The 22501-nt window shown below is 52.1% G+C and overlaps 1 protein-coding gene across 1 annotated transcript in view; it reads right to left on the reverse strand.

Moving 5' to 3' along the window:
• Positions 1-468: 468 nt before the first annotated feature.
• The window catches only part of LOC140398857 (uncharacterized), a 45113-nt gene continuing 23080 nt past the window's right edge, over positions 469-22501 (reverse strand). Inside the window, exons 2-8 of the mRNA XM_072487798.1 lie at positions 18379-18563; positions 15930-16027; positions 11723-11803; positions 3945-4067; positions 1149-1298; positions 1018-1065; positions 469-681 (exon numbers count right to left, since the gene is read on the reverse strand). Coding sequence (XP_072343899.1) covers positions 580-681; positions 1018-1065; positions 1149-1298; positions 3945-4067; positions 11723-11803; positions 15930-16027; positions 18379-18563 — 787 coding nt within the window. The 3' untranslated portion in view covers positions 469-579. The remainder of the gene's footprint in view (positions 682-1017; positions 1066-1148; positions 1299-3944; positions 4068-11722; positions 11804-15929; positions 16028-18378; positions 18564-22501) is intronic.

Below are 22501 nucleotides of genomic sequence, written 5' to 3' on the forward strand. Positions count from 1 at the left end.
CCCTCTTTCCACTCGTGCCATGGGACATCTCATCCTACAGAAGGGCAGCGCTTCCTCAGAATTTCATCGAGGTGGCAGCCTAGGATATGGGCTTAAGTGTCTGGATGTTGGAGTGGAAGCCACAATCCTCTGACTCAGCGTTGAGACACTGAAAAACAAAATCACGTGACACAATCTGACATGAAAGTGTGGCCAAAAGTTGTAACAACATCAGGTAAGATTTCTGATTAGAGATGGTGGCACGCACAAGAGTTTTTCCATATGTGAGAGATGCATAAAATGATCTCTAATTTTCCTGGCCTGTCTGCGCTTCTTCACGGTAACAATATGAAATCCCAAATTTCTCCTGTAAGGAGTTAAAAGCTTGCTTTGATATCCTCCAAAGACAGTAAGAGTATTACGCCTATAGTCGAATCGCTTTACACAAAATATATTTTAATTCTACCATCAGCATAAATATTGCATCTTTAACAATTGTTTGCTGGAATAATTATTACAATATTATTTAAGACTAATTGGATTTCCTTCTGAAACTTCTTGATGTTGGATGGGATTGCATCATCTATGCTGATAACAGATTCAGTGTGTCGTTGTCATTGTCAGTAGAAAATCAGAGCTTCCTGCAGTCAGGAGAGTATCATTAGGAGAAAATTGACAACTGTGGACAATATCCAACTCACACTATGAAAAGAAAGAAAAAAAAGATAATCAATCTTCAAAGTTGAAAGTTCACTGGTCAGATCAGAGTTGAGTGCTAGCGTAATTAGAAACACACCTGTTCTGTACAGATTTCCTGATTCAAGATTAACTTATTTTGGAGATGGGGGGGAAGGAAAATGAGAATTATTAAATATTGATGATTCTATCGTAACACAGTCTCAAAGCAAGAAACCAGATTACATTTCAAAGGTTTTCCCAAAAATTCATTTGTAATCAGTTTAAACTGGCCTTTAAATATCCAGGGGAGTGAAACTGCTCATATCAACTAGACACAATGAAGATTTTCAGGTGTATCACCTTAAGGATCTTCTTGCATTCCCCATCTTCACAATCCCACACACGAATCTAGGAGAACAGATGAGAATGAGTCGCCTGGCAGGCTCTGGAAAACTAGAATTCCAGTTTAAATGAATCCCTTCCTCATTCACCGTTTCATCTCCTGCCGCTGTCACCAGCAGAATTGAATCCAGAGAGAACGACAGGGCCATCACCCGACCTGTGTGCTCCTTCAGAAGGAAGATCAGGCGCCCATTTCTCGAATCCCACACACGTACAGTCTTATCCCAGGAACCCGAAGCCTGTGAAACATAGAACATAGAACATAGAAAATACAGCACAGAACAGGCCCTTCGGCCCACGATGTTGTGCCGAACCTTTGTCCTAGATTAATCATAGATTATCATTGAATTTACAGTGCAGAAGGAGGCCACTCGGCCCCCCGAGTCCGCACCAGCCCCCGGAAAGAGCACCCCACCCAAACTCAACACCTCCACCCAACACCAAGGGCAATTTGGACATTAAGGGCAATTTATCATTGGCCAATTCACCTAACCCGCACATCTTTGGACTGTGGGAGGAAACCGGAGCACCCGGAGGAAACCCACGCAGACACGGGGAGGACGTGCAGACTCCGCACAGACAATGACCCAAGCCGGAATCGAACCTGGGACCATGGATCTGTGAAGCAATTGTGCTATCCACAATGCTACCGTGCTGCCCTTAAGAACAAATAAATCTACACTATATCATTTTCCCATAATCCATGTACCTATCCAACAGCTGCATGAAGGTCCCTAATGTTTCCGACTCAACTACTTCCACAGGCAGTGCATTCCATGCCCCCACTACTCTCTGGGTAAAGAACCTACCTCTGATATCCCTCCTATATCTTCCACCTTTCACCTTAAATTTATGTCCCCTTGTAATGGTGTGTACCACCTGGGGAAAAAGTCTCTGACTGTCTACTCTATCTATTCCCCTGATCATCTTATAAACCTCTATCAAGTCGCCCCTCATCCTTCTCCGCTCTAATGAGAAAAGGCCTAGCACCCTCAACCTTTCCTCGTAAGACCTACTCTCCATTCCAGGCAACATCCTGGTAAATCTTCTTTGCACCTTTTCCAGAGCTTCCACATCCTTCCTAAAATGAGGCGACCAGAACTGTACACAGTACTCCAAATGTGGCCTTACCAACGTTTTGTACAGCTGCATCATCACCTCACGGCTCTTAAATTCAATCCCTCTGTTAATGAACGCGAGCACACCATAGGCCTTCTTCACAACTCTATCCACTTGAGTGGCAACTTTCAAAGATGTATGAACATAGACCCCAAGGTCTCTCTGCTCCTCCACAATGCCAAGAACTCTACCGTTAACCCTGTATTCCGCATTCATATTTGTCCTTCCAAAATGGACAACCTCACACTTTTCAGGGTTAAACTCCATCTGCCACTTCTCAGCCCAGCTCTGCATCCTACCTATGTCTCTTTGCAGCCGACAACTGCCCTCCTTACTATCCACAACTCCACCAATCTTCGTATCGTCTGCAAATTTACTGACCCACCCTTCAACTCCCTCATCCAAGTCATTAATGAAAATCACAAACAGCAGAGGACCCAGAACTGATCCCTGCGGTACACCACTGGTAACTGGGATCCAGGCTGAATATTTGCCATCCACCACCACTCTCTGACTTCTATCGGTTAGCCAGTACGTTATCCAACTGGCCAAATTTCCCACTATCCCATGCCTCCTTACTTTGTGCAGAAGCCTACCATGGGGAACTTTATCAAATGCCTTACTAAAATCCATGTACACTACATCCACTGCTTTACCTTCATCCACATGCTTGGTCACCTCCTCAAAGAATTCAATAAGATTTGTAATGCAAGACCTACCCCTCACAAATCCGTGCTGACTATCCCTAATCAAGCAGTGTCTTTCCAGATGCTCAGAAATCCTATCCTTCAGTACCCTTTCCATTACTTTGCCTACCACCGAAGTAAGACTAACTGGCCTGTAATTCCCAGGGTTATCCCTAGTTCCTTTTTTGAACAGGGGCACGACATTCGCCACTCTCCAATCCCCTGGTACCACCCCTGTTGACAGTGAGGACGAAAAGATAATTGCCAACGGCTCTGCAATTTCATCTCTTGCTTCCCATAGAATCCTTGGATATATCCCGTCAGGCCCGGGGGACTTGTCTATCCTCAAGTTTTTCAAATGCCCAACACATCTTCCTTCCTAACAAGTATTTCCTCGAGCTTACCAATCTGTTTCACACTGTCCTCTCCAACAATACCGCCCCTCTCATTTGTAAATACAGAAGAAAAGTACTCATTCAAGACCTCTCCTATCTCTTCAGACTCAATACACAATCTCCCGCTACTGTCCTTGATCGGACCTACCCTCACAATCAGAGAAACTTGCATCAGGCAGAACTGGTCTTGTGAATACTAATTTGTTTATTCAAATTGACAAATAATGTTTTGGATGTTGTAATATGATTTTCTAGTGATTCTCTTAAAAAAGAAGCACCCCACTGATTGCAGAGATTAAGTTTACCAGGGCGAACAAATCAGAGGCAATCAGCCACGAGTGTGCCGTGAATCACGGGGGCGGGAAAAAAAATGTTGCGAAAAGAGGTTCGATATTCGGTGAGTTTTCCCGCCGATTCTCACCTGAACCGACACTTTGAGAAAAAAAATGTTCAGATTCCGGGACCTATTTGGGAACGCTACAATTCACTGCAAGGTGAGTGAGGTTACGTTCACACCACAGATCTCTCAGCGAGGCTTCAATGTCAACAGCGAATGTCCTTCCTTCACTGCTGACCACAAAATCAATGTTCTAGTCCCTGTGCGTTAACATCGCATCACAGACTAATCCAGTGACAAGGCCTGTCCATTCTCCCAGTTTCTATTTCATTTCACCATTCAGCTTACCAGCATTCCAAATCTAGAAAACGCCACACAGCTCACATTGCCCTCGTGGCCACGCAAAACTAAATTTCTTCGAACCTTCCGTAATCTCCACACCCTGATTGTATAATCCCAGGATCCGGTGGCCTGTACAACGAGAACAACAGCTGATTCAGGGGAATCTCTAAGACCATTAAAAAACAGATCACAAATATTACCATTCTGTCTTTCAGGTGCATTTTTCAATGTATCGAATTGTATCCTTTTTCCTGTTTCAATATATTTGCTTTTGTCGCCTGCCAGTTCCCTGCCTGGATCTGGGGCGTCATTCTCCGACCCCCCGCCGGGGTCGGAGAATGGCCGTTGGCCGCCGTGAATCCCGCCCCCGCCCCCGCCGAAGTCTCCGAAGGGAGGAAAAGTCGGCGGGGGCGTTAATGGCGCCGCTGCCGCGGAGAATGTCACGGGTCTGCGCAAGGCAGCCGATTTCGGCCTGCCGATATTCTCCTTCCGGATGGGCCGAAGTCCCGTCGGCGTGATGACCGTTCACTGTCGACATGAATCAAACCTCCTTTTCATCGGCGTGACCCGGTGCTCCAGGCTCACGCCGACCAGCGAGGAGGTGAGTGACGGCCTGGGGGGTTGGCTCTGGGCAGGAAATGGCGTGGCCGCAGACTGATTGCGTGAGGAGAGGTGTGTCTCGGCTTGTGTGTGTGTGTGTGTGGCGGGGGGTGGGGGGGGTGGTTAGAGTAGGCTGGGCTCCGGGGGAGTGCCGGGAGGGGGTCCGTGCTGGGGTGGAGGTTGTGGGGGGGTCCGTGCCGGGGTGGAGGTTGGGGGCTGGGGGGGGGTCCGTGCTGGGGTGGAGGTTGGGGGTTGGGGGAGGGCGTCCGTGCCGGGGTGGAGGTTGGGTGGGGGGTCCGTGCTGGGGTGAGGTTGGGGGTTGGGGAGGGGGTCCGTGCCGGGGTAGAGGTTGGGGGGGGGGTCCGTGCTGGGGTGGAGGTTGGGGAGGGGGTCCGTGCTGGGGTGGAGGTTGGGGGGGGGGTCCGTGCCGGGGTGGAGGTTGGGGTTGGGGGGGGTCCGTGCTGGGGTGGAGGTTGGGGGTTGGGGAGGGGGGTCCGTGCCGGGGTGGAGGTTGGGGGGGGTCCGTGCTGGGGTGGAGGTTGGGGGTTGGGGAGGGGGTCCGTGCCGGGGTGGAGGTTGAGGGGGGGTCCGTGCTGGGGTGGAGGTTGGGGAGGGGGTCCGTGCTGGGGTGGAGGTTGGGGGGGGGTCCGTGCCGGGGTGGAGGTTGGGGGTTGGGGGGGGTCCGTGCCGGGGTGGAGGTTGGGGGGGGGGTCCGTGCTGGGTGGAGGTTGGGGGGGGGGGGTCCGTGCCGGGGTGGAGGTTGGGGGTTGGGGGGGGGTCCGTGCTGGGGTGGAGGTTAGGGGAGGGGGTCCGTGCCGGGGTGGGTGATGGGAGGGCAAATGAGTTGGTCCACCTCGCCAGGTGCCAGCCTCCAACAGTTGGACCCATGCTAATGTCTATGTTGCCCTGGATGAGGAGGAGGAGGAGGAGGAGGAAGAGCGTGCCAGAGAGGCGGCGCAGGCTGCCGCAGAGGGGCAGGCGGCAGCCGCCCAGGCTGGAGGGACACCTGACCGACAGGACGAGGAGGGGGAGGAGGACGTCGCGGCCCCACGGCAACGGAGGCACCCGAGGGCGCCCCGTGTGTACCGGCCCCCGGCAGTCATACCAGGACCTCACGGACCGGGAATGCAGGAGGAGACTCCGGATGAGCCGGGAAACCGTGGCACACATCTGCCACCTGCTGGCACACCTGTCACCGCGTGGCACTGGCGGGGGACACCCTCTCCCCGTGTCCGTCAAGGTTACGGTGGCCCTGAACTTTTATGCAACGGGGTCATTCCAGGCACCGAGTGGGGACCTGTCCGGCATATCGCAGACATCGGTGCATCGGTGCATCCGGGCAGTGACAGATGCCCTTTATGCCATGGCGCACCGCTACATCCGCTTCCCCGTGGACCGGGCCAGCCAAGGTGCCCGGGCCGTGGGCTTCTCTGCCGTTGCCGGGTTCCCCATGGCCCAGAGCGCGATCGATGGGATGCACGTCGCCGTGCGGCCACCTGCAGAGAACAGGGCCGTGTTCACTAATAGGAAGGGGACCTATTCAATGAACGTACAGATGGTCTGCGACCACCGCATGATGATCCTGCACGTCTGCGCCCATCACCCAGGCAGTGTACACGACTCATTCGTGTTGTCGCGGTCATCCATCCCCGGCATGTACGAGGGACGCCATCCCCGGCTGAGGGGCTGGTTGCTGGGCGACAGGGGCTACCCATTGCGATCGTGGCTGATGACGCCTATACGGAGGCCACGCAATGAGGCGGAGAACCGCTACAATGATGCCCATGTAGCGACAAGGGGAGTGATCGAGAGGTGCTTTGGCGTGCTGAAGATGCGTTTCAGGTGCCTGGACCTCTCTGGGGGCGCCCCTCCAGTATCGGTCAGATAGGGGTCGGCCGCATCATTGTGGTGTGCTGCGTCCTGCACAACATAGCCCAGCAGAGGGGCGATGTGCTGCAGGCAGAGGAGGGCGGAGTGGAGGAGCAGCAGGAAGAGGCCCAGTCCTCCCCAGATGAGGGGGATGGGGGCAATGGTCAGGGCAGACGGGGTAGACACAGGCGGGTGGCTGTCCACCGTTACCGGCTGGCCCAGCGGGCACGGGACAGACTGATAGACGCCCGCTTCACTGACTAGATGGGCGTGGGAATCGGGTAGTATGGCCACAGACCGCACACCATGACAACAGCCGACCACCCACACCCCCCACCCATCCACCCACCCAGCACCCTCACCCCCCTCCCCAACCCCACACACCCCACCCGCATGCACCCCCCCCCCCCCCCCCCCCCCCCCCCATTGCCGATCCACCTGCGGCACAACGGACCGGGCTCACACAGTTGCGGGTGGACGCGTGTCTATCGCAGGCCATGGAGGATGATGACAACCCACCTCCGATGAGCTCCTGGCTCTACATCGTTGGACTATGTCTGACCCATGGCCACAGTACCACCATCCACCCGGACCATCCCTGCATGCGGCTGTGACACTGCAGCGCACGGTCCCGTCCTCTGCCCGGGGGATGTTGATGGCGGCCCAGGGGGAAGGGGGCAGACTCACCTGGGGCTGAGGTAAGACCACCCGTCACACACACACTTGCGCTCAACGTACATGACACGCCCGCACACTTTGGACAGAGCACAAAGGCAGCTTCGGTAGGTGTAACATTGACTTTAATAACCAAAGGAGTTCATGCACGTGCCCTAGCCCCTAAAACTCATCTGTGCCCTGCACCCGTGCCAACTTACTCAGTGTCTAATTGTTTGGCCTTACGGGCCCTTTGACTACGTCTACGTGGTTCCCCAGACGGTACAGCAGAACTGGAGGTGGACTCCTGTGATTCCTGCCCTCTGACACTGGATCCCTTTGGCGGCCGTTTCCTGGGGGCCTCCTGGCCTAGATGGGCCAGGCTGCGGCCCGGGCGACTGGGATGGCGAGCTGCCAGCCTGTCCTGCCCGTTGCCCACCCGATGCACCTGGGACGGAAGGGGGGGAGTCTGAGGTGTAGCGGTGTACCGGGAACTCCCCTACAGAGGGAGCCGGGACGGACCACACCACCTCCTCCTCCCTCGGGGTGCCCGATGGCCCCCAGGCCTCTACATGGGTGGGGGATGCGAACGGACTGGCCATCCGACGCGCCCCCGACATCTGGCGCTGCCAGTCCTGGAGGCCCGTGCTGGTATCGACAGGGGTCTGCAGGTTTGCAGCCATGGAGCCCAGGGGGTTGTCGAACCCTGTCTGTGACAGTGCGACGCCGGCTCGCACATGGCCACTGGCGCCGATGCCCTCAGCGATGGCCTGCTGAGACTAGGCCATGGCCTGCAGAGACTGGGCCATGGCCTGCAGAGACTGGGCTATGCCTGCTGAGACTGGGCTATGGCCTGCTGAGACTGGGCCATGGCCTGCTGAGACTGGGCCATGGCCTGCTGAGACTGGGCTATGGCGTTGAGCGCCTCTGCCATCTGGCACTGGCACTGGCTCATGGCCTCCTGTGAGAGGGCAGCCATTTCCTGGGCCACAGACGCCGCCTGCACGGAAGGCCCCAGGCCTCGCAAACCGTTCCCCATGTCTGACACCGTCGCACCCATTGCCTCCACCGCGGACGCCACCCGTGCGGTGTCAGCCTGGGTGGCACGCATGACCGGGACCACTCCCAGCTCCTGGACGCGGGTGGACTCCTCCACCTGCGACTGCAGCCGCCACAAGCCACCCGTCACCCTATTCGCTCGTCTCCGTGTCGGTGGTTGCATCGGACCTATGTGTGGGTGTGGTAACTGCAGGAACCCGGGATCCATCTGGGCGGCAGATGTTCGCTTGGCCTGGGCTGCCCTCCGACCGCCCGGTCCCTCTGCTACTCCTACCTCCACCTGCTGTACCGGACGGCTGTGCTGTGCGCACCAGTGAGTGTACCAGACGCCTCATCACTAAAGTGCCCAACCGTGGTGAGTGTTTCTGCGATGGTGGAGGGTGTTGGTGACAGCAGTGGCGTTGTGTTGTGCTCTTCGTCCCACTCTGAGTCCATGGCACTTTGGGGTGGGGGTTCGTCTCCACCCATCCACTCTGAGTCACTGTCCGGTATTTCGTCTTCCCGGGTAGGGGTGTCCTGGGTCGTGCTGTCCCGGGTAGTGCTGTCCCGGTAGTGCTGTCCCGGGTAGTGCTGTCCCGGGTAGTGCTGTCCCGGGTAGTGCTGTCCCGGTAGTGCTGTCCCGGGTAGTGCTGTCCCGGGTAGTGCTGTCCCGGGTAGTGCTGTCCCGGGTAGTGCTGTCCCGGGTAGTGCTGTCCCGGGTAGTGCTGTCCCGGGTAGTGCTGTCCCGGGTAGTGCTGTCCCGGGTAGTGCTGTCCCGGGTAGTGCTGTCCCGGGTAGGGGTGTCCTGGGTAGTGGTGTCCCGGGTAGGGGTGTCCTGGATAGTGGTGTCCTGGGTAGTGGTGTCCTGGCTCGGATGTGACGGGGGCCTGTGGCTGCCCCCCTCATCGCTGGTGGTCGCTCTCGCACGTGACAGGGGTGTCGTCTCCCTGTTGCTCCAGGTCTCTCCGTCTCCCGTGGTGTGCGAGGGGCATCCTGCGGGCGTCGCATGCTGGAGGGTCCAGGTCTCTCCGTCTCCGTGGTCTCCGAGGGGCATCCTGCGGGCGTCGCATGCTGGAGGGTCCGGGTCTCTCCGTCTCCGTGGTGTGCGAGGGGCATCCTGCGGGCGTCGCATGCTGGAGGGTGCGGGTCTCTCCGTCTCCCGTGGCCTCCGAGGGGCATCCTGCGGGCGGTCTGCATCTGCGGGGATGGGTGCCTGGACGTTTGGTCTGCGATACACAATGAAGCATGCATGGTTAGACATCAGGCAGTGATCAGGTGATACGGGGGAGGGGGATATAGGGGAGGGGGGGATATGGGGACGGGCTGTTGGTGGCTCACTTGCTCGTGGGGCCCCGACCTCTGCATCAGCAACCTCCCGGTCCTCAGGTCCGCCAGCCAGTTCCAGGGCCCTTTCCTCGTGTACGGTCAGTGGCCTCTCATCAGCGGGCCCTCCTCCAGTCCTCGCATGCTCCCTATTGTTGTGTGCGCGCTTCTCCTGTGGGGGGGGGGGGGGGTGGTGGCAGGGGTAAAAGGCAACAGTGTTAGGCAGGTATATGAATGCACGCCATCGGTTGCGCGTGCATTGTAGAGGTTAAGGTTAGGGCTGGATTCACTTGGGGATATGGGGGATATGGGGGAGGGGGGATATGGGGGAGGGGGGGATATGGGGGAGGGGGGGATATGGGGGATATGGGGGAGGGGGGATATGGGGGAGGGGGATATGGGGGAGGGGGGATATGGGGGAGGGGGGTATGGGGAGGGGGATATGGGGGAGGGGGGATATGGGGGAGGGGGGATATGGGGGAGGGGGGGATATGGGGGATATGGGGGAGGGGGGATATGGGGGAGGGGGGATATGGGGAGGGGGCTATGGGGGAGGGGGGATATGGGGGAGGGGGGATATGGGGGAGGGGGGATATGGGGGATATGGGGGAGGGGGGATATGGGGGAGGGGGGATATGGGGGAGGGGGGATATGGGGGAGGGGGAGATATGGGGGAGGGGGGGATATGGGGGAGGGGGGATATGGGGGATATGGGGAGGGGGGATATGGGGAGGGGGGGATATGGGGGATATGGGGGAGGCTCACCCTGCCTGCTCTGACGAGGTCGTTCACCTTCTTGTGGCACTGGGTGCCTGTCCGTGGTGTTAGGGCCACAGCGGTGACGGCCTCTGCCACTTCCCTCCACAGACGCCGGCTGTGGCGTGGGGCAACTCTGCGGCCGTGCCCGGGATACAGGGCGTCCCTCCTCTGCTCCACCGCGTCCAGGAGCGCCTCCACATCGCGTGACTCGAACCTCGGGGCTGAGCGACGGCCAGCCATCCAGTCGGTGTTGCGGTCGGGTGTTCCGGTCGGGTGGGGGGGAGCTGCGCGGCCTTATGAGCCATCACGCCGTGCAGCGCGTATGACGCTGCACGGCGTGAACCATTGCGCAAGCGCGGATCCCGTCACGTCGCTGCTAGCCCATTTCGGGGCGGAGACTATCGGCCCATTTTTATGACGTGACGCAAGTGGGATTTGCGCCGTTTTTGCGCCGGTCGGCGGACTTTCCGCCGATAACGGAGAATTTCGCCCCTGGTTCCTGAGGTTCAGTCACCCTCCACTACCTCACCCTTTCTTCATGGGTAGGTAAAGACAGTGAGTGTTGTTTGACCCTTTGATTGGGGTGAATTATAGCCAAACGCAATTCTGTCCGTATCGGAAATCCTCACACTTTCCAGCTGTGGTCAGTGGAGAACATTGATGGGTGGGAAATCTGACTCAATAGCCAATAGCTTCACCACGTCCACTAAACCGTAATTCATCCCTCCACCTTTAAACACTTTGGAACTAACCTGCTGGACAAAGCTTGCATACTCCTTTCCTAATTCCCGCATCATAGTTCAGCGTCTACACTTCTTTAACTTTTTTTCTTTTCATTCTCCTCCCACTTTCCACCACTAATTAAAATGCTTTTTTTTTTACATTTGTTTATGGGAATTGGGCATTGCTAGCAATGTCAGCAGTTATTACCCATCCCTAATTGCCCTTGAACAGACGATAGTAAGCAGCCTTCATGAACTGCTGCAGTCCCAGTGACAGTGAAGGATCAGCAATACACTTCCTAGTCTGGTTGATGTGCGACTCAGAGTAGGTTTGCATACGATGGTCTTCCTGTGCATCTGCGCTGCTTATTTTTCTCGGTTGTAGTGGTCACGGGTTTGGAAGGTGGTGCCAAAAGAGCTTTAACGAATTGCTGCAGTGCTTCCTGTGAATGTTGGTGGTGGAGGGACTGAATGCTCAAAATGGTGGATGGTGTGCCAGTCAAATGTGCCACTTTGTCCTGGATAGTGTTGAGCTTCTTGAGTGCTGTTTGAGCTGCACCTCATCCAGGCAAATGAAGAGTATTCCCTCACACTCTTGTGCCTTGTATGTGATGGGCAGGCCAATGAGAGTCAGGAGAAGAGTTATTCTCAATCTCTGACCTATGTCGTAGCCAAAACATTTATGTGGCTAGAACTTGTAGGACTGCTTCTATATTAAAGGTGTTTTATAAATGTAAGTATTAAATATGCTGCATGAGGTGAACTGGGGATAATTGGAGCTACAAAAAAATGAATAGTCGTGAAAACAAAACAAGTTACCAATTGTTCTCCATCAAGTGAAAAGCTGCAGGTTTTGATGACATTCCGATGTCCAGAGAAAGACTTCACAATGTGACCACTCTGCTGACACAAAAATATGACTTTAGTTGGTTTAGAGATGGTTGTATATCAACTGGGACAGGTACAGTGTAATGATGCACTTTCACAGACTTCATTCGAAACACAGAAGCATTTATTAATAAGAAGAATTGTACAGCAGATGCATAGCTGCACCTAGCGCCCTATATGTCTTTTGCCTAAGAGGACTGGGGTGATTACCCCACTCTGAGCCCCAATTGGTCACCCAAGCCAAGTGGTCCTTAATATGTTGTATTGCCCTTAAAGGGGCAAACAGTGAAATAATCAGACTCCAGAAGTGTTTTTATTCTGTGCTTTACCAGTCTTGAATAGTCTTAAATATATGCAACGATGGAGCACTGACAGCCAGCTGGGATAGGGAAATACAAAGATTCACAACCCTTTTTAGAAATCTCTCCTCTTCTCAAGCTCTTTTTCTTGAAATGTGTCCCATGTTCTAGAATCCCCAGCCAAGGAAAATTACCTCTCAATGTCCAGCCCCTTTTAAATCTTGTTTGTTTGTTTTAAAGAGATCACTTCTCACTCTTCTAAAACCCAGAGAATATAGGCAATTTATTCAGCCTCTCATTCCAGGAACCTTCGCTTTACCGCTGCCAGTGCAAGTATATTGTTACGATCTCCGTAGAGAAATAAGTTTAGGAAGAGATTCAAACTTCCAGCTATCAGCTAAAGAAAGGCACATCACGATTTCACATTTGAAAACATTTACTATAACAAAAGACTAAAATAACACGATTGACTAAACATTATTTTCTTTTTAGCAATTGAAACTTTGAACTACCAAAATAAATTTCCATTTAACTTTTAGCATGACTGAAAATCTCCCACTATGGTTAAACATTACAATGTCCCTCAAGTGGACACTTATTCCTCTAAGAACTAGTCAAAAATTTTCAGCTCCTGTAGACATCTTTCTTTTTTACATTCCCAGCCAGGTAACTTTGGATCCCAGAACTGACTTTCACTATGAGGGTTGCACTAAAGATGCCTTTCCTCTAGCCCAAGCTAGGCAAATATTCCAGCCACATTTAAATCCTCACTAACTCAGTCTCTTTAATATGAGCACAAGCTCCAACTTGTATTATGTGTGGTGAATAATAGAAACATAATTTTCTCTGCTTCAGGTGCAGGATGGGCTGCCTCTATCTCCTGCTCCCTGCCTTTCAGATTGCTGCTAATACTCATTCCACTCCCCCAAACAAACTGCTCTCTGTATATGATATTTATGGATTTGTAGGGAAGCCTGTAACCGGACATCAAAATGGCTTCCTCTGCTCTCTTCCCTATGGCAATGCAAAACATATTAACCAATCAAAATATAATTGTTAATTAGCTATCTTAGAAGTAGACGGACAGTTTATATCACAACTTTTTACAACCGGATACCAACATCATCTTTCTGGGACTTTGGAAGATTCAAAGTCTACTCATGGTATACTCAGAGACTGCTGCCATTGTCTTCAAGCATAAGTTCCTTGCACTTTCATAGATTATCATAGAATTTACAGTGCAGAAGGAGGCCATTCGGCCCATCGAGTCTGCACCGGCTCTTGGAAAGAGCACCCTACCCAAGGTCAACACCTCCACCCTATCCTCATAACTCAGTAACCCCACCCACACTAAGGGCAATTTTGGACACTAAGTGCAATTTATCATGGCCAATCCACCTAACCTGCACATCTTTGGACTGTGGGAGGAAACCGGAGCACTCGGGGGAAACTCACGCACACACGGGGAGGATGTGCAGACTCTGCACAGACAGTGACCCAAGCTGGAATCGAACCTGGGACCCCGGAGCCTGTGAAGCAATTGTGCTATCCACAATGCTACTGTGCTGCCCCATTCACCTTAGAAAAATGACCTGATCCCTCATTTCATCACTTTGAAATCAGACCACCCAGCAGTAGTTCAGGGGGACTTCAAAACGGGTCACATGAACTCTTCAGTAAGCCTAATTTAAAGATACAGTCCCAAAATATAATAATCTTATAAACCTGATAATTGTAACACCACGCTTTCTTAAATGTGAAGACCAAAACAGAGCACAATATTCCAGGCATAGTTTCATAATTATAGCAAGACTTCTTTATTCTTGTACTCCAATTCCCCTGCAATAAAGGCCAACATGCTATTTCCCTTGATAATTGCCTTCTGTTACCGACATACTAAATTTCTATGTACCACGGATGCCTACATGTAAGTCCCTCTGAACATCAGCATTTACAATTTCCATACCGTTTGGAAAATATTCTACTTCTCTATTCTTCCAACCAAGTTACTGAGCTCGTACTTCCCACGTTATACTCCATCTTGCTGCGCACCCACTTAACCTATCTATATGCCTTTGCAGTCGCTTTGTGTCCTCCTCACAGCTTACCTTTCCACCTAGATATGCACTATCAGTAATTAGTAGAGATTAAAATGAATGATAATTATTAGAGAGTAAAATGAGTGATAATGTGGAACATATTGGGCGGGATTCTCCGACTGCCCAACGGATCGGAGAATGCCCGGTGGGAGACCCGGGGCATCATTCTCCGACCCCCCTGCTGGGGGGGTCCACCATGGCGGAGGCGGAAGAGACTCTCCCCACTGCGCATGCGCGGGAAACTGTCGGCGCCCGCTGACGCTCCCGCGCATGCGCCGCATTTCCGCGCCAGCTGGCGAGGCAACAAACGCCATTTCCGCCAGCTGGCGGGCGGAAATCCCCCCGGCGTCGGCCTAGCCCCTCAATGTTGGGGCTAGGCCACCAAAGTTGCGGAGCATTCCGCACCTTTGGGCCGGCGCGATGCCCGTCTGATTGGTGCCGTTTTTGGCGCCAGTCGGCGGACATCGCGCCGTTGGTGGAGAATTTTGCCCCTGATTCCCACCCCGCCGCCGGCTGCCGTATTCTCCGGCGCCGTTTATCGGGCGGGGGTAGGATCGCCGCCACGCTGGTCAGGGGCTGTTGACAGCGCACCCCCCCTCTCCCCGCCGATTCTCCGGGCCCCGATGATCCGAGTGGCCATTCATTTGTGGCCAGTCTCGCTGGCGTGAATCACTCACCTCATGCACCGGCGGGACCTCGCAGGTGAGTATGCATGGGCGGTCCTTGGGGGGGACACAGGGGGATCCAACCCCGGGGGGGGGCGGGCCCATGGCGGCCTGGCCCACGATCGGGGCCCACCGATCTGCGGGCGGGCTTGTTCCGTGGGGGCACTTCAACCTTCCGCGCCGGGGCCAGGTAGGGCTCCGCCATATTGCCCGAAGGCCGGCGCAAGAAGAGAACACCCCGCGCATGCGCGAGAATACACCGGCCGCTCCGCGCATGCACGGAATCACGCCTGCCGTTCCGCGCATGCGCGAACACGCGCCGTCCCTTCGCCGCCGGCTGGAGCGCCGCCAACCCCTCCGGCGTCAGCCTAGCACCCGAGAAAGGTGAGAAATCCTCACCTTGGGGGGGCTGTTGACGCCGGCGTTGTTGCCGCCGGTTTTGCCGCCAGTTTTCCCACCGGCGTGGGGACTTAGTTCCCAGAAGGGAGGATCCCTGCCATTTAGTGTAGCAAAAGCCTTGGGTTTATGTCTTCGACAATGCTGTAGTCCTAAATGTTTCTGCTTGGTACCTGAAATATTGAAAAGTTTTAACTTATTCTTCACAGATATATTTAATTCTCTTGTGAAATTTACGATTGAATCTGCTTCCACCGCCCTTTGAGGCAGTGCCTTCAGATCACAACAACTTTCTGTGTGACTAAATTCTTACCCCTCCTCTGGTTCTTTTGTCAATTATCTTTAATCTGTGCCTTCTATTTCTCCTGGTTTCAGAACACTTTATCAAATCTCCTGCTAAAGAATTCTGCTCTATACACATTAAGATGGAATTTTAAAGAAAATTGTAACATTTAATTCGAAGATAAATTTTTAATCAGGTGACCAGCATCTGTCAAAACAAAAACAATAGATGGCCCGAGTCCTGACTGGTAGCGTTAAGAAGATTGGATAGTAGACAGACCAGGAAGTGACAGGGATCGCATTGATGCTGGTTCGGGGGGGGGGGACAGTGGAGGGGAGGGTGAGTTAAGAATACATTGATGGGAAATCCAACCAGTTTACAAGATCTTCAACTGACCTTTGGATCCCATAGAATAGCTTTACAGTCCCAACTTCCAGATAGGAGCAGCCTTGAGTCAGAACTGAAGCATAGAGTCTCCACACTCCTCGAGTGTCCTAAAAATAACAATAACGCAGTTTGTTGGACCATGTTAGAGAATAGTGTTAGAACCATCGAGCCCCTACAGTGCAGAAGGAGGCCATTCGGCCCATTGAGTCTGCATTGATTCTCTGAAAGATCACCCTACCTAGGCCCATTCCCTGACCAAACCCACACATCTCATTCATTGGAGTTTAGGAGGTTGAGGGGAGATCTAATAGAAACTTACAAGATAATGAATGGCTTAGATAGGGTGGATGTAGGGAAGTTGTTTCCATTAGCAGGGGAGACTAGGACCCGGGGGCACAGCCTTAGAATAAAAGGGAGTCACTTTAGAACAGAGATGAGGAGAAATTTCTTCAGCCAGAGAGTGGTGGGTCTGTGGAATTCATTGCCACAGAGGGCGATGGAGTCCGGGACGTTGAGTGTCTTTAAGACAGAAGTTGATAAATTCTTGATTTCTCGAGGAATTAAGGGCTATGGAGAGAGAGCGGGTAAATGGAGTTGAAATCAGCCATGATTGAATGGTGGAGTGGACTCGATGGGCCGAATGGCCTTACTTCCACTCCTATGTCTTATGGTCTTATCTTTGGACACTAATTGACACTATAGCGGTGTGAGGAAACCGGAGCACCCGGAGGAAACCCACGCAGACACAGGGAGAAAGTGCAAACTCTACACAGACATTCACCCAAGGCCGGAATTGAACCCGGGTTCCTGGTGCTGAGGCAACAGTGCTAACCGCTGTGCCATCCTGCAACACCCCTGATACTGAAGAAAGATGCAGAGAATGTGTGATTATTTGCAGGAGAATGTTTTAAAATAGTTTACAAGGGAGGGCGTGGAAATCTTCCTTTATCCATTATCACTGCCTGAGTCTGATATAATTTCTGGAGAGCGTGAGTTGATGGGAAATGGTTTGTTAATTTGTGATCTATTCATTCCTTTATCCACTGGAATTCTGTATGAATGGCTGGAAAATGATCCAGCTGGTTAAATGTTGGGGTTGGAATTGTCACATCTTCATCTTCACTCTAGACGAGAAGGAGATGATAAAATGTTTTCAGACTGGACCAAAATACAGGCCTTAATCTTAAGCTGTCGATCCTGTTTCCATAGCATTAAAAACTCTCCCGGTGTTCACCCGGCGATCGGAGAATCCCGCCTGAGATCAATGGATTTTTCCTTTGTCGCAATCCTCCACAACATATGTAAAATGTACCAAGAGCTTTGTTATGCAGCCCAAGGGACACATGAAAGTTTAAATGAATGTTTCCATTAATCAGTATACATGGCAAGCTGCTAATATTAACAAGTGAATGTGTTGGATTCAGGGTTTATAAGCCACCCTCAGACTCAAAAACTTCTAGCAGAATAAATTTCAAATCTAATTTTGAATGGTACAAACCAGTTTTGGAAATGTCAGGCCCATCATTTCAATATTTAAAAACAGAGTTTGTAGCAGTTTAGTTTGATTCCCGTTTCACACAAACCAATAGTATCTTGTTGATGCAGCAAATTCCAAATCCTGCCCCAGACTGAGTCCAGGGGCAAAATTCTCCCATGCTCCCGCCAGCGGTGGGTGTGAGGGGGGGGAGGCAGAACTTTGGCAGGAGTCCATAAATTGGTTTTATGTCAGCGTTTGTTTCCCGTGGGAATTACGGCTGGTGCACACCATAGCGGATCGGGAAACCTGCTGGTGACTGGCATGAAATTGATTGCATCTCGCTAATGGGATGCAGGTGAAGGTCTGACCGGACTCTTCCCCCCCCCTCCCTCCCAATTCTCCACGCGTCAGCGGGAAAGCACATTGGTCCAGAACGTGCCTGGAACAAGGTGGCAGGCAGAACTCGGAATTTACCTGAAGAATGCCAGAGTTCGGGAATGACCCTGGACCTTGGAACCCCAGAGCAGTGGGCGGAGGGAGCATCTATCAGATAGATCTTTCAGCTTCAATGTCATCGAGGAGGTCTATCTTCCAACCACAGGGTGTTCCTGGAAGACCATCTCCTTTTTCAGAAGGCCCATCTTCTTTCTTCAACGGTGGGTCAGTGATGTTGGGCTCCTTTTCAATATGGCACCCAGATATGATGCCGAGACACATGAAATCAAGCCCACCCCCGCTACGGAATACTTTGCAAAACCCCCAGATCCATCATTAATGAGGTTGGGGCCAGAAGGTGTGGCATTGTTGCCTTTTGGCCTCTGCAGTGGGACTAAGTCCCAGGTGGGAGAATCTCGCCCCAGTTCTCTGTCCTGCCCCCTATCATGTTTTAGTTTGGGCAAAGAGAGTAACCCTGGTGACCGCCAAGCTGGGGAAGAGCATTTTTGCCTCTGTTATGATCAGGTTATTTTCTCACACCAATACCTTGTAGAACACGGAGACACTCTCCTGTTTGCAGCTTCCACACCCTTATGGTACAATCAAAGGATCCACTAGCGAAGAGCTTAGAGTCGGCAGAGAACACACACGCCTTCACTGCTCCTGTTGGGGTAGAAGCAAGGTCCAGAATCTGTTCACACTCTATTATTACACAACATTTAAACATTACACTGCAAAGCAAACACAACTTTAATTCTGACACATTTGCCGCACAAGAAAGATGGACCCCTTCTCGGGAGTAATGCATTGGTCAACAGATTCATATAATGAGCATTATTCTCAGGCCTCACTGATCAGCTGTAACTATGATGACTGTAAACTGTAATGTATTCTATTATTGATACCTGGTTAAAAAATGTTATTATATGGGTTCGTTTTCACGCTCTCTTTTGAAAGATCCTAGCATGATAACATTGCAAAAGACATTGGGCTGAATGAAAATGTTTTCGCATCTGGAATAAATTTCAATCTTCATCTGTTCAACAAACTTAATAATCTTCCAGCCACATCATTCCTTTCAACTGAACATATAATGTACATTTTCCTTATCAGTGGAAATGAAATCATGCAGGTGCCACTATAGTTAACTGTCCAGAATGTGATGGTTCTACCATATCCAGTGGCTTCGACTGTAATGATTTCCATTCCTTTTTTTTAATTAAATATTTTATTGAAAATTTTTGGTCAACCAACACAGTACATTGTGCATCCTTTACACAATATTATAACAACACAAATAACAATGACCTATTTTATAAACAAAAAATGAATAAATAATAAATAACAAAAATGAAAACTAGCCCTAATTGGCAACTGCCTTGTCACAAGTAACACTCTCCAAAAATATAATTTAACAGTCCAATATATAATTATCTGTAGCAACGACCTATACATATTATACAGTATATATTAACAACCCTGAGAGTCCTTCTGGTTCCTCCTCCCCCCCCCCCCCCCCCCCCCCCCCCCCCCCCGATCCTGGGCTGCTGCTGCTGCCTTCTTTTTCCCAATCCGTCTATCTTTCTGCGAGGTATTCGACGAACGGTTGCCACCGCCTGGTGAACCCTTGAGCCGACCCCCTTAGGACGAACTTATTCCGCTCTAGCTTTATAAACCACGCCATGTCATTTATCCAGGTCTCCACCCCCGGGGGCTTGGCTTCTTTCCACATTAGCAATATCCTGCGCCGGGCTACTAGGGACACAAAGGCCAAAACATCGGCCTCTCTCGCCTCCTGCACTCCCGGCTCTTGTGCAACCCCAAATATAGCCAACCCCCAGCTTGGTTCGACCCGGACTCCTACTACTTTTGAAAGCACCTTTGTCACCCCCATCCAAAACCCCTGTAGTGCCGGGCATGACCAAAACATATGGGTATGATTCGCTGGGCTTCTCGAGCACCTCGCACACCTATCCTCCACCCCCAAAAATTTACTGAGCCGTGCTCCAGTCATATGTGCCCTGTGTAATACCTTAAACTGAATCAGGCTTAGCCTGGCACACGAGGACGACGAGTTTACCCTGCTTAGGGCATCTGCCCACAGCCCCTCCTCGATCTCCTCCCCCAGCTCTTCTTCCCATTTCCCTTTTAGTTCACCTACCAGAGTCTCCCCTTCATCCCTCATTTCCCTATATATATCTGACACCTTACCATCCCCCACCCATGTCTTTGAGATCACTCTGTCCTGCACCTCTTGTGTCGGGAGCTGCGGGAATTCCCTCACCTGTTGCCTCGCAAAAGCCCTCAGTTGCATATACCTGAATGCATTCCCTTGGGGCAACCCATATTTCTCGGTCAGCGCTCCCAGACTCGCGAACTTCCCATCCACAAACAGATCTTTCAGTTGCGTTATTCCTGCTCTTTGCCACATTCCATATCCCCCATCCATTCCCCCCGGGGCAAACCTATGGTTGTTTCTTATCGGGGACCCCCCCAAGGCTCCAGTCTTTCCCCTATGCCGTCTCCACTGTCCCCAAATCTTCAGTGTAGCCACCACCACCGGGCTTGTGGTGTAGTTCCTCGGTGAGAACGGCAATGGGGCTGTCACCATAGCCTGTAGGCTAGTCCCCCTACAGGACGCCCTCTCTAATCTCTTCCACGCCGCTCCCTCCTCCTCTCCCATCCACTTACTCACCATTGAAATATTAGCGGCCCAATAATACTCACTTAGGCTCGGTAGTGCCAGCGCCCCCCTATCCCTGCTACGCTGTAAGAATCCCTTCCTCACTCTCGGGGTCTTCCTGGCCCACACAAAACCCATGATGCTCTTTTCTATCCTTTTAAAAAAAGCCTTCGTGATCACCACCGGGAGGCACTGAAACACAAAGAGGAATCTCGGGAGGACCACCATCTTAACCGCCTGCACCCTCCCTGCCATTGACAGGGATACCATATCCCATCTCTTGAAATCCTCCTCCATCTGTTCCACCAACCGCGTTAAATTTAACCTATGCAATGTGCCCCAATTCTTAGCTATCTGGATCCCCAGGTAACGAAAGTCCCTTGTTACCTTCCTCAACGGTAGGTCCTCTATTTCTCTACTCTGCTCCCCTGGATGCACCACAAACAACTCACTTTTCCCCATGTTCAATTTATACCCTGAAAAATCCCCAAACTCCCCAAGTATCCGCATTATTTCTGGCATCCCCTCCGCCGGGTCCGCCACGTATAGTAGCAAATCGTCCGCATACAAAGATACCCGGTGCTCTTCTCCTCCCCTAAGTACTCCCCTACACTTCTTGGAACCCCTCAACGCTATCGCCAGGGGCTCAATCGCCAGTGCAAACAATAATGGGGACAGAGGGCATCCCTGCCTTGTCCCTCTATGGAGCCGAAAATATGCAGATCCCCGTCCATTCGTGACCACGCTCGCCACTGGGGCCCTATACAACAGCTGCACCCATCTAACATACCCCTCTCCAAAACCAAATCTCCTCAACACCTCCCACAAATAATCCCACTCCACTCTATCAAATGCTTTCTCGGCATCCATCGCCACTACTATCTCCGTTTCTCCCTCTGGTGGGGCCATCATCATTACCCCTAACAACCTCCGTATATTCGTGTTCAGCTGTCTCCCCTTCACAAACCCAGTTTGGTCCTCGTGGACCACCCCCGGGACACATTCCTCTATTCTCATTGCCATTACCTTGGCCAGGACCTTGGCATCTACATTTAGGAGGGAAATAGGTCGATAGGACCCGCATTGTAGCGGGTCCTTTTCCTTCTTTAAGAGAAGCGATATCGTTGCTTCAGACATAGTCGGGGGCAGTTGTCCCCTTTCTTTTGCCTCATTAAAGGTCCTCGTCAGTACCGGGGCGAGCAAGTCCACATATTTTCCATAGAATTCGACTGGGAATCCATCCGGTCCCGGGGCCTTTCCCGCCTGCATGCTCCTAATTCCTTTCACCACTTCTTCTACCTCGATCTGTGCTCCCAGTCCCACTCTTTCCTGCTCTTCCACCTTGGGAAATTCCAGCCGATCCAAGAAGCCCATCATTCTCTCCCTCCCATCCGGGGGTTGAGCTTCATATAATTTTTTATAAAATGTCTTGAACACTCCATTCACTCTCTCCGCTCCCCGCTCCATCTCTCCTTCCTCATCCCTCACTCCCCCTATTTCCCTCGCTGCTCCCCTTTTCCTCAATTGGTGTGCCAGCAACCTGCTCGCCTTCTCCCCATATTCGTACTGTACACCCTGTGCCTTCCTCCATTGTGCCTCTGCAGTGCCTGTAGTCAGCAAGTCAAATTCTACATGTAGCCTTTGCCTTTCCCTGTACAGTCCCTCCTCCGGTGCTTCCGCATATTGTCTGTCCACCCTCAAAAGTTCTTGCAGCAACCGCTCCCGTTCCTTACTCTCCTGCTTCCCTTTATGTGCCCTTATTGATATCAGCTCCCCTCTAACCACCGCCTTCAACGCCTCCCAGACCACTCCCACCTGGACCTCCCCATTATCATTGAGTTCCAAGTACTTTTCAATGCACCCCCTCACCCTTAGACACACCCCCTCATCTGCCATTAGTCCCATGTCCATTCTCCAGGGTGGGCGCCCTCCTGTTTCCTCCCCTATCTCCAAGTCCACCCAGTGTGGAGCGTGATCCGAAATGGC

Source organism: Scyliorhinus torazame, chromosome 22 (genome assembly GCF_047496885.1).
Source record: "Scyliorhinus torazame isolate Kashiwa2021f chromosome 22, sScyTor2.1, whole genome shotgun sequence".
In the NCBI taxonomy this organism is placed as follows: Eukaryota; Metazoa; Chordata; class Chondrichthyes; order Carcharhiniformes; family Scyliorhinidae; genus Scyliorhinus; species Scyliorhinus torazame.